Below are 18,696 nucleotides of genomic sequence, written 5' to 3' on the forward strand. Positions count from 1 at the left end.
ATGCATTCCAGGTGTGGACACAGTGCCAGTGCATGGAGATGAGAGACAGAGGGTCATATGGGAGGAGCAGAGACAAGGGCAGTTTGGCTGATGGGGTGAAGGGGGGTGTTGTACAATGAGATGGACACAGGTTAGGGTCATGTTATGAGGGACTTTAAAAGCTAAACAGTGGAATTTGTATTTTATCCTGGACGCAGCAGGAAGCTATTCTTGTTGACTGAGTAGAGGACAAGATGGTCAGACCTGAGCTTAAGGAAAATCACTTTGGGCAGCACCTGGTCATCTGGTGATATCCACATGGAGCATCCTGTTTCTCAGAGTTTGTCTTGCTTATTATCACTTGGATAAGCTGAGCTTTGCTATATAGCCTTGGTGAGCCCAGGATCATCTGCCATGATGAGGACAGTGACTATACAGTACTGGCATGACCAGAGGATAACTAAAACGTTAAGTTAAGTACTTATACAGTATCTATTATCAATTAGAAAGAACATAGCATAGTGGATATGGCATATTGGATTTCAAGTCAAAGAGGTTGGGGAAGAGGTTGCCTTGGCAAGAGCGTGGCATCTCCTTATATAAGAGACAAAGCCTTATTTGCTCCGTGGTGGGTAGTGATATTGTTGTGTGTAGAGAAAAGTATGTGTATAGCCACTATGTTATTCTTGATTTCTTCCCTTGAAAGTAGCCTGGCAGACTCTCACTTGGAAAGATGATACGGATATTTTGTAATAAAGAATTTTCAGAGAGTTCAACTGCTCCCCTCAATCCCTGTCCGATCTACCCAATTAGTTTAAGTGAAAATGTTTTGCTGCATTTATAAATTTACATTATAGAGTAAGAGATTTTGAAATGTATGGGGACCTAGAGACCATTTAGTCCAGCCATGTCATTGACCAAATTAGGAAACTGAGACATAGAGCTTATGTGATTCAGTAAAGATCACAAGTATCATTAAAAAGAAGAGAGAATTGGTTACATTTTATACTTTTCATAGAATTGTAATGTTGGACAATAAACTTACATGGAGAATGGAAACAGAAGAGAAGGGACTGTGGCGAACAGAACGGTTTCATTTTGGGGAGTTTTATATGTGCCTCAAGGATTTGGGGTCATATGACCACTGCCCATGGCAAATTTCTCAGCCGTGGGTAGCAGGACTGTCCTACCAACAAGACAAGGGGAGTATTTGCTCTTCCCAATTAGGAAAACCAATGCTCTTAATTGATTTGAGTTTATTTTAAAAAATTAAACTAGTATTCATTGCCAAGGGTACAGTTAAGGAAACAAGCTTTTCCACTTTTGTACTTTCATCTTTATTATTCAGGTGATTATTTTGCATCTTGAATTCAGATTGAGGAATTCAGTAAGGACAAAAAGCGGGGAGTTTTTTTTCTGGTGAAGAAATACAGAGAAAGGCAAGGAGCTGGTACTAAACATCAGTGTGCCTGCTTACTTCCAGATAACCTTAGTATGCAGTGCCCCCCATTCTCCACTAATACCAAGAGCACAGTCTTTTCTAGACACACTACTAAAAGTTTTATTCTTGTAAAATTACGCAATGTCATCAGGCTGTTGTAAAGTTAATGATGGTGTTGATGTTGGAACCAAAAAAATGTTGAATATTTTGTGCCAGTCTGTCTGGCTTTCCTTGTAATTCATAAATGAGGAGTATCTTGTTCTTAAAAAGAAGCTTAGCGCTATCATTAAGTGCCTCCAAGATGCCAGCACAGAATCCCACATGGGACCTTTCATGGTTATTGTCTCAAGGGTAGGTCTCATCTGCAAACAAACTGTATGAGCAAGGTTATGTTTTGGAATAACATCCTGTGTTGGGAGCTGCATCAGTCTTCAGTGACATTCAGAGCTTGCATTGTGCTGATGTGAGACCCTTCCCCCAGTTAATTGATATCCCAGGTCTGTCCAGGGGAAAATCTACAGCTCCCCACAACATGCTTGACAAGTTATTATATTTACTTTAGGCTGAGTCGGTGTGTGCCGCCGCCCTCTTGAAGGTGGTCCATTATTGGAGTCCCATATGCTTTTTGTTTGGGAAGAAAGCAGTCCTTGGGCCTATGGTTACATGTAGTATTCTCTTTCAGGGATGTGGGTCCCTGGGGGACGATATCATGCCACAGTTCCCAAGTCGAGTCAGACCTTTGTAACTCTCATTGTGTAAAAGTTCTGGGAGGGAAGCAAGAATTAAACAGAAAATGGAATTTAAGGAACCATAGTAGGCCCCATGTGGGAAAACAGGACTCTGAGCAATGATTTCGAAAGGTATTTTGTCATCATAAGCCCTGTGATACATGGCCATTCAGGGCTTATTGTTAGACATGAAGCTCTGATGGCAGGGGGATTCCTGAACATTCATCAGTGTCTTTCCTTTCTACATGTGTGTGTATGTGTATTAAAAGAATTGCCCTCTTTATAAATGTTCTGTAGAATTTCAAGCAAAAACATGCCCATCCTTTTGAATCTTTTCTTGAGTCTTTGAGTCTTTTCTTGAACCAGACTTAGAGCAAATCAGTCTTCCCAGAGAAGTAGTGAAGAAATAGTGGACAGAGTCATGAACCACAGAGTCGAGGAGAATGGAGTTCAAATCCCAGCTCTGATTCTTTTTGGCTGTATGACTGTTGGCTTGGTGGACCCAACCAATCCATGGAGATCCCACCTCCTAGGGTTGTGGTGAAACCCCAGGGAGAGAATATATGTAAAGAGCTTTGTAAACTTCCTAGCATTGTAGAGATAGATGTCTGCTCTGGTTGCTGATACTGTTGTGACTCCATGTACAGAGCAGCATTGGATAGGTGACCTCTAACTAAGGTATCTAAAGTTGCACTGTGAAATCAAGTTCCTTTCCCTGCCCTTTGCCATTTTCCACCAAGGCCCAGTGGTTATCTGCTCTCCACACTGCTGTGCACCATCTAGCTCCTGCCCTGGGTCTCTAGGCTTGCGATTGCTGAGAATTCTCTATATTTAGTCAATTTCCAGCCCAGGAGGATGCATTCCAATCATTTCCCTGCCATGTTAGTGGGCATATTAACTGCCCTCCACCTCCATGTACCTGCCAACACTTTCTACATCTTTTTCTGGGAACACTAACCAAGACAACTCTACCATTCCTGGAAAAAATTGTCAATCAGTCAATATTTATTCAGTCTACTATGTGTCATGAACTATCACAGATTTCTCTAGGACTTCAGTCACCATCCCTAGGACTTCCTGGACCACTACTTCCTGATGAACATCATCTTCCCCTGCTGGAATGTGAACTCCTTTAGGGCAGGGAATGTCTTGTATTTTTGTATTTTTATCCCTCATACTTCAGACATTGCTTTTCCCCCCATTCATTTACAATTTTAAAAGGGCCATATACCCTGAACACCTATAATTTAAGGTAGCCACTTTGTCTTGTTTAGAGAATGGTGTGATGAAAAGGCCACTGAGCTGGGAAGACACAAGAGATACCTGAGCTCAAACCCCACACATGACACTGCTTTAGCTGTGTGCCTGGGGACAGTCATGACCTCATGAGATAGTCTTTTCTTCTGTAAAAGTGGAGATAGCACCCCCCTCAAGGGAGTGCTGGACGACTTCCCTGAGAAAGTTTCTCTTATAGCCCTTATCATCTTAAAGTGTTACATGAATGCCAGGAGTGATTGGGGAGTTTCATAGAAAGAAGGATGCTAGATAAAGGGAATGGTAACAAGGAGTAGAATCTTTCCAGAAGGCGCAGTAGAGTAAGGACGTATGTGGTCAGTATGGAGCGTTCATGATGAAGCCATCAGGCTCTGTAGAAGTGCCATCCTCTTTCTGACCTGGCCCTGGTAACTTCAGGACTATACAGATGAAAACGCAATTCGGGAGGCATTTATCAAGGAGGTACTGAGGAATCAAAGGCAAAGCAAAACCACTTCTTTCTCTCAAATAATTTGCAGTCTGTTTGGGAGAGGGGGAACACCAGGTGATGCAGTGGACAGAGCACTGAACCTGGAGTCAGGAAGACCTGAATTCAAATCCAGCCATTGACATTTATTAGCTGTATGACCATGGGCAAGTTCCTTAACTTCTCAGCCTCATTTTCCTCATCTGTAAAAAGGAGGTGATGATAGCACCTCCCTCATAGGGTTGTTGTGAGGGTCAACTGCAAATTTGTGAATAGAATATGAATTTTAGCTACTACTACTACTATTTTATTTCTCTATATTTATAGATAGCAAAGCCAAAATAAAGTAGATGCCAATTAGTTTCAGGGGTGCAGGCAGAAATACTATTTGGAGGATCTGGAAATAGGAAGAAGCAGAGAAGGTGACACATTGAGGGGAGCCAGGCATTCCAAGAGGCAGAGCTGAGGAGGGAGGGTACTGCAGGAATGGGGGACAGTTCACGCAGTGAAGCATGGAGACGGGAAATGGAATGCTGTGTATGGGCGGGGAGAGTATGCCAGCTTGGCTGAGACAGATTGTGTTAGGGGCACTAATGTGAGGTCAGTCAGGGAGTAGTCTGGAGACAGATGGTGGAGGGACTTATGGGCCAAATAGAGGAATTTGTATTTTACCCCACAGGTGTTTGGGAGCTTCTGGAGCAGGGTGTTGACATGGTGATAGCTCCTTTTAGGGATTTCATTTGGACAGTTGTGTTGAGGATAGACCAGAGAGGAGGATATAGGGTGGCCATTTAGGAAGTTATTGCAGTAAGCTAGGTGAGGGTGGTAGAGGGGCTGACAATCAGTACTATCAAGTGGATTCAACACATTATTTGCCATATTACATTCATAAAAAAATTTATCATTAATAATCACTCTTTATGCCAGGTATGAAAAGCTGCTTCAACATGAGAAAACCTATCAACATAATACAACATGTAATTTCTTTAAAGTATAAAAACTTTGGATAATAATATCGATACATGCTAAAAATGCCTTTCATAACATTGAACCTTGAGATGTTTTACTTCCTCACAATAAACACACATAGTTTTAACAAAAATTCAGTACTATAGGCAAGTGTGAATAATTAGAAGGTTTCCCATTAAAGGCAGTTACAAAACAAATGTATCCACACTGGTATCTTTTATACAGAATTAGAAATGCAGTAATATAAGTAAGACAGAAAAATGTTAGATGTAACTATTAGATTGATTAACATTAAAAATGAAGAGGTTAAAATAAAATTGCATGATTTTTGCCGATGATGCGATAGGAAGTTTCTAAAAACTTACCATTTCAAAACGCGAAGATTGAAGGCAAAAGGAAAAGGAGAGAGCAGAGGATAAGATGGATAATGTCATGGAAGCAGCAAACCTGAACTTGGACAGGCAGAGCTAGTAGAGGGTAAAAGGGCCTGGCCGTGAGGTCATGGAAAGTCAGACAGGACTGATTGACTGAATAACAGCAGCGACAAATTAATAGAGATGATAAATGAATTCAAAAATTTCAGAGGATATAAAATTCACCTACATTTGAATCACACTCGCAAAATTCACAGTTGATATCATCTGCCTCCCCTATTCATAACATAAACCAAAAGCATCAGTACGTTGGAAATTAGACTAACTAGAAATGCGTATGAGCAAGTTAAGGTCCTCATAGCATTGGTGATTGAAATAAAGGTAGACCTAAATAATCAGAGGTATATTGAATGTCTATGAACCGATTGAATTAATAGAAGAAAAGTAATAATGCTGTTTAATCTATATATGTAATGCGATGAGCAGGGTTTTCTTCATTGGATTAGATAAAATTGTCGTAAGTTTTATATGGACAAAGAAATAGGCACAAATAGGAAGGAGAATAATTTTAAAAAGTAAAGATAGCCTTGTACTCCCAACATTTTCAATATATGGCGTCATAATTAGTCGGTCCAAATTGCAGAGAAATGGATCGATGAATAGATAAAATAGACCCCCAATCAAATATTTTCAAAAGATTAGCATTTGACAAATATGCAGATAATTGAAACTAGGGAAATAATTCATCATTTTAAAAATAAACTTAGAAAAAATGTTTAGGAATCTGGTGGAGAATGAATTTGGGCCCACATGTCACAGCGGATTCCTTGGTAAATTCCAACTGGATGCGAGACTTAAACCAAATGAAACTAAGCAAAAGAAGACACTGATAAAGAAGACAGAAAAATCAAATAATATACTTTCCTTGTTTATGGAAGGAAAAAGGATCTTTTTTTCTGTAAATAAAAATAAGGAATTATTAAGGACAAGATAAATGCATTTGATTTACAAATATATTAATAATCATTTAAATGCTTTAGTATCAACAGAAACAAAATAAAGAAAAGAACCCAACAGACTAGGGACATATTTATAGCAAACATGATGAATAAAAGCTTCATATATAAAGAACTCTTAAAATGTACAAAGGTAAGTATAAGCCCACAATTGATAAATCATAAGAAAAGGATGGGAAACAGGCTATTTTCTAATAGGAAACACACATTTTTAACAACCCCTTGAAAAATTCCTCATTAATGATCAAAGTCATATAGATGAAATAACATTGAAGTTTTACCACATGCATAAACATCAAATTGGCAAATTTAAAAGCAATGAAAAATGGTCCTTTTGGGGTTGTGAGAAATTTGATATGCTGGATATACAGAAATTTGATACACTGATAAGACATCAGAAGTAGATTGGAATGTTTGTAGAATCTTTTTAAAGGGCTATATGGCTGTATTCACTAAACTTTTTTTTCAGAAATCCTCTTCTTAGATCCAATACTTTAATAATTGGAAATATACCATGAAACTATGATCTAAAAAATGTCATTTGTTCAGCACTTAGCATACTGCTTGGCACATGTAAATTACCTAATAAATATTTGTTGATTGATTATTCAAAGGTTTTTTTTTTTTAATCAACAAGCATTGTTTATAATTGCCAAAAAAACTAAGTTAGCTAAATATCCAGCACTGGAATTGGGGGAAGGTGACGGAATGAATACACTGTTAGTGGAACACTCGAAGGCCATTAAGATGAGCGAGTGTGTGGAATGTTAGGAAGGATGGGAAGATGTTGATGGGGTGATAAATGTTTTTTGTAATGGAGCCAAAATGGAGTATATACAACAATTGTAGAAGAGGAAAAAGATTGGGAATGAAACAAAAAATCTGCTAGAGACTCGGTGTCACTGAAAAGCAAGGCCATGTTTGCATCAAAATTCTTATTTCGTTGCAAATACTTCAATTGTTTTTACAGATGTTCATTATGGTTTAAATCAAGTCAATTAAATTGTCAAGACTTCTCATTCAAATTGGATTATTTCTGCCTCTTGTCTCTATTTCTTCATTTGAGACTTTCCTCTTCTCATTTTTTTTCTAGCAAATGGTTTCCCAGCAGCGTCTTCTGATTCATGAAGAGTCCATGAATCTTTTAAGCCTCTATCCGTCCCCGTCTTTGCCCAACATAACTCTGGGCCTCCCTGCTGTGCCGCCGCAGCTCAGTGTAAGTAGCCTGACAAAGCAGGCCTCTTTTCTAGAATAATGAACTGAGTTTTCACTTTCTCTCATTAGTGTCTGTGTAATTATTGCTAAGATATGTCTGTTTGGGGACCAACATTGGAGATTGGTCATCAGCTTCCTTCTTTAGCGCAATCCTACAAAGAGGCATAAATTGGTTCTGTTTTTTAAAATGAGACTTTGGTAAGTGGTCATGAAGTGTAATGTTCACTTCAGTATCAGCTGGATATAATTTTTTGTTTTAATTACATTTTTCTTCAAAGGTCCACCTTCTCTCCCTTCCTCTCTCTCAAAGAGAAAGAAAGAAAACCAAAATCTCTTGTTACAGACATGTACAGTCAAGTAAAAGAAATCCCCATGCTAGCCGGGTCCAGAAACACGTCCCAGTCCATACTCAGAGTCCATCACCTCTCTCCATCAGGAGGTGTGGAGACTGTTTAATCATAAATCTTCTGTAACCCTGGTGCATTTTTACATTGATTAGAGTTTCTAAGACTTTCAAAGGTAATTGTCTTTAGAAAACTTTTATTATTATATAAATTGTCCCCCTAGTTCTGTTCATTCTGTATCAGTCATCTTAGGTTTTTTCTGAAACCACCCCCTGCGTCACTTCTTAGAGCACAATAGAATTCTATCACGTCCATTTAAGCATAGCTTATTCAGTCATTCTCTCATTCATTCTCCATTTCAGTCCTCCTCAGTTTCCCATTCTTTGCCATTGAAAACAGATCATTTAAAAATAAGCTGAGTACTGCTCTTAAAGAACAAGGGCTCAACTGATTTCATGTATAAAATAAGTGACTTTCATGATATCAAGGAAGATCTGTCTTTGGGGACACTATAGATTCAAAGGGCAGCTAGGTGATGCAGTGGACAGAGCGCCAGTCCTGGAATCAGGAGGACTCATCTTCCCAAGTTCAAATAGGGCCTCAGACACACTAGCTTTGTGACCCTGGGTAAATCACCTAACCCTGTTTGCCTCTATTTCCTCATCCGTAAAGTGAGATGAAGAAGGAAGTGGCAAACCATTCCAGTATCTTTGCCAGGAAACCCCCACATGGAGTCACAAAAAGTTGGACAGAACTGAAGTGACTCAACAACAACCAAAATAAACTCCAGAACTCCTCCGATAGTACTTTATGTGTCTGACTGAAGCCTGACAGTTGGCTAACTGTCAGAGTTCTAAGGTGTAATCATTAAGTGTGGTTTTCTTAGCAGTGACATATTTGGCAATGATCCCATATGTGTGGGCCACATTCTCCATTTCTTTGATAATGCATCAAGACATGGACATGATTCCTGGCCTTGATGGTTACTCCAATTGCATACAAGTTCTCACAGGTCCTACCATGCTGAGAAGGCTTTAAGTGTATACTTATTAATGGTCTCTTTGTGGAGAGCCCGTATAGAGGCCACTTCGGTCATAGCAACCCAAGGTTGTAATCTGTGCCTGTGGAGAAAGTACCCAAATCAGTGAAATCACTGGTGCTTGAAAAATCAAAGATGTGTCCATTGGGTGCTGGCTGAGGTAGGGAGAGGAGAAGGGAGACATTCTTGTTCTCTTTGGCAATGGGTTTTCTTTGTGAGGCTTCCTTGCGTAGATGAAACTTGAGAATAATAAATTAAGCTATCCTTTTAGACAGCCTGGCCTGGTGGAAGAAGAATTGCTCTTAGAGTCAGTTAGACATAGATTCCAAACTCACATCTGACACATCCCAACTCTGTGACTCATGACAAGTCACTTAATGTCTGAATGCAACAAGCAGGTTTCTAAGAGTGCTATCGATTTGCTTCAGAGGATAGACATTCCACATCGGGTATTAGTAGGTACACTAATAAAATCCCAAATTGTCCAAACACAGAACATGTCTGATAAAACACTACATTTGTGTGTTTCAGACCAGGTTCACACTGGCCACAAATGCAACATGATGATCCTGTCAATCCTGACCCATCTTCTTCTTTAATTAGAATTAAGTTGTTTGTTCTTAAAGAAATGAGTCAGTCAATAAACATTTCTAAGTACCTGCTATGTGCCAGGCACTGTGCTAAATGCAGGGGAAACAAATATTTTTTAAAAAAGCAGCTCTCAAATAGCTTATAATTTGTTTCAGAAAGATTGAACCCAGAAGGAAGTCAAAAAGTGGAGAGGGGCACCCTCCCAGGGTAGGTACCCATCATGGGGCCATGGAGGAAAGTCAGAATTCCCAGAGGAGTACATCCATTTGAGAAATGAGAGGAAGTCTGAGCCGAGCCGCCTCCTTCACTGGAGGTTTTGGACTTCATGCCCTTCATCCCTCCAACCAGAAGGGCAAAGGGTGGGGATGAGGTGGAGTCCCAAGACTGACGGAATCTTGCAGGATGATGAGGTTTTCCCAATAATCAGCTTCCTGGGGCATGGAGGAGATTTCAGTCAGGGAAGTGCCAAAATAATGCAGCCAGGTGAGAAATTAGATTTTGTTATAGACAATTGGGAATTTTAGAAAATGTAAAAGATTTATTTAGGAAAGTCTTCAAATCACAAAAACAGGAACTACAGTGAATGGAACTTCATTATTTTGCATGGAAGATTTTGAAGGAAAATAAACCTGGAAAGTTTTCAGGCAGACTGGGTGACCTTTAACCAGTCACGTTGCCAAAGGAACTCTTGGTCATAGGTTACACAGGATGGATTTCGAGGTACCTTTCAATTCAGGGCCTCTCTGGTTCTATGAAGATGTGAAGTACTAGCAGGCTTTGAAATCTGTCAGCTTAGGGGGAAATACCAGGAGAGGGTGAATGGGCAATTTTTCTTATCTGCTCTGATATTGTGGATGCTTATCTCTCTGGACATTTGATCTGTATAGAATTTTTCTTGGATTTAGTCATTAGAATAAATTGTATGTTTCTAGCAAACCTACCTTCAGAGTATAAATGTTTCAAAATCTCTTCAGAAATGAACTCACTCTTTGAACCAGATGTTAAAATGCTCTTGGTGGAAAGAAAAAAAAATCCAAACCTAAGCTCTCCTTCACTTTCAGTGCCCTGACACCTAATCCAGAGTTCCCTCAAGTGGCTTCACAGTCCTGTTTTTTATTTCTCTTTCCCTAATTGGGTTAGTTTAGCAGGCTTGCGCCTTGCAGCTCTCCTTACTCATTCATTGGGTGAGAGGGAGTATTGTTTTGGGAAATGAGGACATAAACGAATCTAATTACGTGCAGCCCAAATGGCCTATGTGGATGAAAGCGGATTATACTCTTTGTTATTTCTCGACACAGGCTTCATCTTCCATCAAAGACAAACAGAAGTGTGAGGCTCCAGCGCTGAGGCCGCCAGGAGTTCCATTGCCGGGCCAATATACGGGAGGCATCCCAGCATCTTCCAGTCATCCACATGCCGCCCTAGAAGGAAAGCCCAACAGCAGCCACCAGGCACTCCTGCAGCACTTGTTACTGAAGGAGCAGATGAGGCAACAGAAGCTGCTTGTGGCTGGTAATTAACTGGGGCCCCACTGACCAATACATCATCTCAGGGCTTGGGCTTCATTTGGGAACATCTCCCTTTATCCTCTATCATACTGGTCAAAAGTCGTACCACAGGAGAAGGTAGTAGAAATGCTCATTAGTCTTCCTTCCCCCAGGGTTGCTGGATAAAAATTAAATTCATCCTACCCATTAATTACCAGCACGGGCTTTTATAAAACATGTGTTCTGAGGCACAAGCGGCAGATGATCTCGAATCCTTATTTACTTATGAGCATGCCTGTTCTCTTTCAGAATGTAAACTTCTTTGAGGTCAGGGACTTTTTTTAATTTTTGTCCTTGTACACCCCCCCCCAATGCCTAGCAGATGGTAGGTCCTTTGTTCATGCTGTGTGGATGGACTTGATCTAGACCCATCCCTACCTCTTCCAAGTCCATAGTCTATCACCACTGTTTCTGCTCTCTGTGACGTGTCTCCAGTGATCTGAGCAAGATGTCATCTCTCCGCTTTGCAGGTGGGGTTCCCCTCCATCCTCAGTCCCCCCTGGCAACGAAGGAGAGAGTATCACCTGGCCTTCGAGGTGCCCACAAATTGCCTCGCCACAGGCCCCTGAACCGTACCCAGTCTGCCCCTCTGCCTCAGAGCACGTTGGCCCAGCTGGTCATTCAGCAGCAGCACCAGCAGTTCCTGGAGAAGCAGAAACAGTACCAGCAGCAGGTCCACATGAACAAAGTGAGTCCATCATTGACCTCAGTGCCCTGATCATTGTTGGCGTTAATTCTGAAAAATTCTCCGCTAATGTATATACTCATACCAACATGTGTAGGAATGAAATTGGAGGTCATTATTTAGGCACATTTACAAAACAAAAGCTTGGGTGGAATGATATTATGAGGAAGGGGGATCAGTAAGTTCCACAAAAAACATTTTAAATGTATAAGCATTACAAAAAATCCAAATCAGTCCTGATAGTTACCTGAGACTCCGATTGGGTTGGGAAAGGCAAGTCTGCTAAAATTCTGGCAGGCCTGAGGAAGGTTGGCTGAATCCACTAAAAACCTTGAAACCCAGAGCCCTGACACCTCCAAATAATTGGCAGGATCCTTGAATTAAATACAGAGCAGGCACGCAGCAAGCCTAAGCATAAGAAACCAGAAGACAGCATCATCCTAGCGGGAAAGAAGAGTAAACTGTTTCCCAAGGATCTCCCACCTCCAGCTTCTACCGTAAGATCTAGGCAGAGGTGACAATTTGCAGATGAGTTTGGACATCCTGTCAAACTATTGTTCAAGTCTGGGAATGAAAAAATCCACCCACATTTCCCCAGCAATAGAAAATACTGAGCCTTTATGCACTGTGTAGAAGGGAGAGGTTTGGAGACTGCACATTCAGGAACCCAGAAGCTGAATCACATGCCTCCCTTCTACCCTCTAGCTTCCTTTAGGGGACTAAAGGACCAGGGTATCCAGTGGTTCAAGACTCCAGACTTGCAGAAGAAAAAGAAAAACAAAACAGAAAGCCTTCAGAGGTTATTTTGTGTGTTTTCTTTGTCTTTGAGTTCCAGAGGTAGCTAGGTGAAGCAATAAGCTTGATGCCTTTTTGTGTGAATGGGGCTGCCATGGGTGAGGACCGTGGCCTAAGCAAGAGGTTTGTATGAAGTGCTGGGTTCTATTTAGCAGCTTCTCAAGAGTAAACATTCCGAGTGGGGGTAGGTTTGGCCTGGTTTAATGGGATTTTTTAAAGAAGGTCACATTCTTCTGATTGTAGTGATTGCCTGGGTTCTAGTGAATTAACCATGATATTATGAAATAATATTCTTCATATATGAGTCAATCTGTTTATAAAATAAGATTCTGTTACAACTGGTGTCATAATGAAGATGAATATACTGCACATTATTATGGAAAGAGGGCTCCTCTTTCTTTGAGGTAATTAGTTCATAGATCATTGACTTACCTGACATGATGGAAGAGCGCTCTCCTCTCCTCTCCTTCCTCTCCTCTCCTGTTTTCTCCTGTCCTCTCCTCTCTCCTTCCTCTCTTCTTCCCCTCTCTCTCTCTCTCTCTCTCTCACACACACACACACACACACACACACACACACACACACACACGCACGCACACACACACACACACACACACACACACACACCCACACCCACACACCCACACACCCACACAAATTCTTAGTAGTCTTTAACATTCTTAGACAAGATCAGGTCATGATATCCCAGTCAGCATTACTGCCCTTGAAATTACTTGGTTTGGTATCTGCTTTGCACCTGTTTTTCACGTTCTTCTTTGTGGCTGTGCTGTTACTTCCCACTACCTCCACGTAGAATATAAGCTCCATCAGGACAGGTACTGTTTTTTTCTATGGGGCCCTTGATATGTGCATGCTGAGTTGAATCAAATGAGAGGCAGGGTCATCCAGTGTAAGGTACGCTGATGTTAGAAGCAGAGGACCAGGGTATAAACCTCAGATCTATCGCTGCATGATTTGAGGTCATTGTTCCCTGGTTTTCAGCTTCTTCATCTGTAGAGTGAAAAGATTGGTGTCTAGATCTCTGAGCCTATGAATAGTGGCTGACAGCAAGTTTCTCACTGACTTTGCTCAGACATTGCTTGGCTTCTAAAAGTTACCCATCAGGTTGCTTCTTGGAAGTGACTAAATTTCTTGTTGAAAGTCTGGTTTACAGCTAGAATGGAAATCCAAGATCTCTCCCTTCTGTATTCTCAGGGGTTTTTTCTACAGAGACAACCAGGTGGAGCCAAATTTACCATGATTGCATTTTGCAAGAGTACCATCATATTGATACAAACACATTTATACTTTACATCTGTTCTTGGCACAATGGTGCAGGGTGTTAGACCCAACCAGGAGGTAAGACTCCATGGGGCACGGTAACTCCCAGAGATCTAATATTCTACATCTCGTCGGCCTGGATTCCCGGCAGACGTCTTAGCCAGGCACAGGCCACCTTAAATGTCATGTTTCTGACTGGCCAGACAACATCAAGGACCGTAGTTGATTGAAGTAGGGCCAGAGTTCCCCCCTGGTGCCAGCTACCTGTATAAAGCAGAAGGTTGAGGTTCAAACCTCTTTCCTTCCTGTGTGGGCCAAGGTGCTGACCTCATAAGATTCCAGCTCACAAGGGTAAGCACAAAGGTCAAGACAATTCCTTTTTTTAAAACACAGTTTGGCTATGTTTCAGTATTTACCAGAGGGGGAAAATGTCAAACTTCTCAAGATTTAGGATTATTCTCTGGCTTGGTTTCTTCATCCCCAGCATCTCATGCAGTGCCTGGCACATGGTAGGATCTTAAGAGTTGCTTATTGAATGAACAGAAGGGTCCTGGGGAAAACTTTACCCGGAATAAAACCATTCGATTTGTATAAGATGACCTGGGTTTGAATCTGTCCCTTGGATATAATGATCAAAGCTGACGTTTAGAGAGCCCTCCATATATGGTTTTTTTTAGCCCCTCATGTATATTGTTTCATTTAAACTTCACAATACCTCTGGGAAGGGGTGCTATTATGGCCGTTTTATAGATGAAGACACTGAGGCTGAGTTGATTGCTTTGCCCAGGGTCATATGCTGGCTCCAAGGCCTGTACTCTGTCTGCTATAACCTAGCTGGATGTGACTTCTTCTCCTTGGTTGCTTCATCTCTAAAATAAGGTTATTGGACTGACATTCGGGTTGGAGGTGGAGTCAGGAGGCTTTATACTTACTAGTAATAGTTCAGCTTAGAAATCAGAGCCTTAAAAATAGCAAGTATTGAGTCGGGTGGAGCTTCCTCTTTTTCTTTCAGTTCCATTTTCTAAAAACAGGTGCACACTCCTAAATTTCTGAAGAAAAAAGTGATTAGAATTAGGATTGTCAACGTGTAAATAAATTCTTCTCTTCCTTTGAAAATCCCACACAGCCTCTGGCTAATACAAATTTTCCTCCCACAGTTTTTTAAATCCTCTTTTGGATTGAATCATGCCCCATAACCTCCAGGTGCCACTCTTCTGTGTTGAGTCACATTATTAATATCAGAACTGCTCAATGCATCTTTCCCTTCTGTGTCCCCCTTGAGTGTCTGACAGGCAGGTGCTCACCCCAGCCCTGTGGATGGAGGCTGGATGAAAAGCAGCCTCCCCGTAGGACACGGTGGGAGAAAGCAAATCTTATCGGGGAGCTCACCCATGTGGTGTTGATCCTTGGAATCTGCAGAGAATTCACACAAAATTGGAAACAAGCCTGGGCTCTGGGTCCTTAGTTTGTCCAGTGGTTGGTTATTAAATCTTGTCTTAATTAGACAAAATGAAGACCGGAGAACTTCAAAGCTCCAAGCAGAGTGTTGCATGTTAACCCCTCTCAGCTTGGGTGTTTAGAGGACACTGGCAGGACTCTGCAGGCTTTTCTCTAAGGATAGATTCCAGATGTATAATCATGATGGCGCATGCAACACTGGGGAACCTCCATATTGGGAAAAGATTTCACCTGCCATTAAAAGGACAAAAGATCAGAGAAATGTTTTATTACGGAAAATATTTTTGCCTCTGTTCTGTTCCAATATATTCACAGTATGGCCATCAAAGAAGCACATGACTTCTTTTCCTTCTTCCTTGGGTTTGTGGCAAATGAACGCCATGGTACAATAACATAGCAACAACACAAGTAATATTATGTAGTGCTGTGAATTTCCAGGGTACTTTTACATATGTTTTCTTTCCCCTGAATAATCTTGGGAGGTAGGTTACCCTTACTATCCCCATTTTACAGACGAGCCTGAATTTGATATTAGCTTGCTCAGAATCCTACACCCTGCCGTGGAGTATCCCACAGAATTCTCACTTAGATCTTTCCTTCCTCTGACACCAGATTTTGCTTCACCAAATTGCAAGTTTTAACCCAAGTTTTGTTGACGTATAATTGCCTTATGGCCTACCCTACTGGGTATGGGTACCTCCTGTGATTGGAAGTTTTTTTAAACACACTTTGACCAGTTTTTAAATGTGTGTGAAGCTTGGTATCATGTTGGTAGAGTATAAGAAGTGACACCCACAGCTGAAGGTCCCCCAAGCCCTTTCTGTCCATTATTTCATTTGCTTCTCCAGTTACTCTGTGAGGCTGGTATGTCAGGCATGTATATCCTCATCTAGGCATTGAGGAACTTAGAGCTTAGGCGGGGTAAGTGGTCACAAAGCTAGCAGCTCTTGAACTCAGGCCAGCCTAACATCAAAGTACGTCTTTCCAGCAGACTAGGTCAAAGGAAGGCCTGGAGGAAACCCAAGGATAGAGCAGGAACCCAGGTACATGAGAAAGCACAATCAAATGTTTGCCTTCCCTGCTTCTGGCTTCTTCTGGCCATTTTATAGGGGTTTTTGAAGGAAGCATGGGATGGGGGGGGAAGCTTCTTAAGAATGAAGGTGAAAGCAGTAAGGTGATTGACCAGATTTAATGAGAGAAAAGCTGATGGTGTCTTGGCTGGGAAATTCGCAAGATTCGAAGTGCCTTGAACAATGATTGCAAACCAGATTTGAAGAATCACCCCTGTATGTGTGTATGTGTGTAAATATATACATGTGCACACAAACATATAAATATATACATATGTAAACATATACATTTTATATACACAACGAATATATAAACAAATGTATGTTTATACACGCACATGTATGCATGTATTCATATGATATCTTCATGTACCATCATGGGTGTATGCTATACTTATGCACACAACGAATTGTCACATGTATGTACATGCATGTGTGATTGTGTGTGTATATACACACATGTACCTATTTATATGCACACACATTAACATAAAGCATGTTCTCTTCCAAGGTAAAGGACTGAGTGATGCCTCTCTGTTCCTCTTTCTTTAGGTATTTGGCAGATCTGCACCTGATAGAATGAACTTGCAATAACTAACATTGATAGAACACATTAAGCTTTCAGAGGACTTGACAGATTTGTTATTTGAGCCTTTTTATATACGTCTGTAAATATTTCTATACGTCTATATATACCTGTGGGTTCATGCAGTACATGAATACATTTATATTGAGTCATTATTTTTATACTATTCCTTAGGTACATGTATATGATTTAGGTCAGATTCCTTCTCCCATTCACCTCCTCGTGACCATTCCAAAGCAGACATTGACTTTGGTTGGGAAAGAACCACAAAGGCAGCATGGCTTGGTGGGAAGAGGAGGCCATTGTAGCCCTAGGCTTTGAGTTGAAGAGCACTTCTTTTAGTTAGGACCACAAGTTATTTACCCTCTCTGGGACTCAGTTTCTTCCTGTGTAGAATTAATGGGTTTGACTCCATGACCTCTCAGGGCCCTGCCAGCTCTGGATCTAGGATCCTATAATATCTCCGAATCCAACCCTCTCATTATACAGAGAAGGAAACATCAACCTTGGACCACTGAGGAGCCTTTCCCCATTCCCCACGTCCCAAAGCTAGGATTCAAACTCATTCCCTCGGGCACCAAAATGGTGTCTTTTCCTCATGATGTTACCCTACCCATTGCTCCCCCGGTGGCCAATACCTTCGTGTTGTCTTTCAGGTAAGTTCATCCAATCTGCCTCTTGCCGTCTAAAAATCCCAGCACTGGGATTAGGTTATTTAAACTTGGATGGTTGGTGTAGATTGTTTCCTTTACTGATCTCATTGGATCCCATGAGGGGGAGCAGGTCACCCAATCCTGGGGCTCGGGATGGGGCAGCCGAAGCAGCATTCATTCATCTCCATGCCCACTCCTCCCCTGTCCCCTAGGGCAGGGCCTGATTCGTTGGCTCCTTGAATCCCACTGCCCGCGTTTGAGGTCCATGCTGAATGCATGTGCTTAATGCGAGGCTGGTATAAGTAACTCAGATACGAAGGTCAAAGAGAATCATGAAACAAATTTTCATTTTCAGTTTTTTTTGAATTGAGACAGTAAAGGCAGCTTGTCCCTTCTCTACCCTAGGTACCCATGTTCTCCTGTATGTATAATACCAGTATTGTCCTCAAAAAGAGTTTGCTCTAAATTATGTTGATCGAGAAAATTCTTTGGATCACCGGGTTCTAGATAGATCTAAAGCCAAAAGGGACCTCTAAGGCCATCTGGCCAAATCCTCTCTTTTTACTCCAGAAGAAACTGAGGCCCAAGGAAATGAAGTAACTTGCCCAAGGTTACTTGGGCAGTAAACATCAGAGGCGAGATTTGAACCCATCTCCTCTGTCTCTAGAACCAGGGCTCTTTCCCCCAATGTGCTGACTCCTCTCCTGGGGGACAGTGTGATGTCAGACTGGCAAGAGAACTGGCCTTGGAGCCAGACACATGCTGGTGACATGACTCTGGGTAAGTCACCTTCAGGGCCCTCCCAGCAGCTGTTTGGGACCAGAAGCCACAGGTGTGTTACAGGATTGCTTCCATGCTGGCTATGCTCATGAATTCAGGAGCTACCACGGAAAACAGGAGGGAAGGACTGAGGGGAGTCCACATCTCCATAACATCAGACAGGAGAACCTGGGGGCCAAGGGCAGAGAAGGGACAAGCTGCCTTTATTGTCTCAACTTGAAATAATCAAAGATGAAAATATCTGTGAGTATATTTAATGAAAATGTTTTGAGTAGTAACGGTCAGTGAGTGGGAAGGCTACAATTCTCCACACTTTTTTGAGTGTGGAGCGCGCGCACACACACACACGAAGAACTTTAGTGTTCTCACGTATATCTCACTCATCTGCTTCCCTGCCAAGTTTC

General features: G+C 41.5%; 1 protein-coding gene across 1 annotated transcript in view; it reads left to right on the forward strand.

Moving 5' to 3' along the window:
• Nucleotides 1-18,696, forward strand: part of HDAC9 (histone deacetylase 9) — a 606,615-nt gene that overhangs the window by 223,022 nt on the left and 364,897 nt on the right. The window contains exons 9-11 of the mRNA XM_036759616.1: nt 7,342-7,464; nt 10,736-10,949; nt 11,455-11,672. Coding sequence (XP_036615511.1) covers nt 7,342-7,464; nt 10,736-10,949; nt 11,455-11,672 — 555 coding nt within the window. The remainder of the gene's footprint in view (nt 1-7,341; nt 7,465-10,735; nt 10,950-11,454; nt 11,673-18,696) is intronic.

This window comes from Trichosurus vulpecula, chromosome 5, assembly GCF_011100635.1.
Source record: "Trichosurus vulpecula isolate mTriVul1 chromosome 5, mTriVul1.pri, whole genome shotgun sequence".
Classification (NCBI taxonomy): Eukaryota; Metazoa; Chordata; class Mammalia; order Diprotodontia; family Phalangeridae; genus Trichosurus; species Trichosurus vulpecula.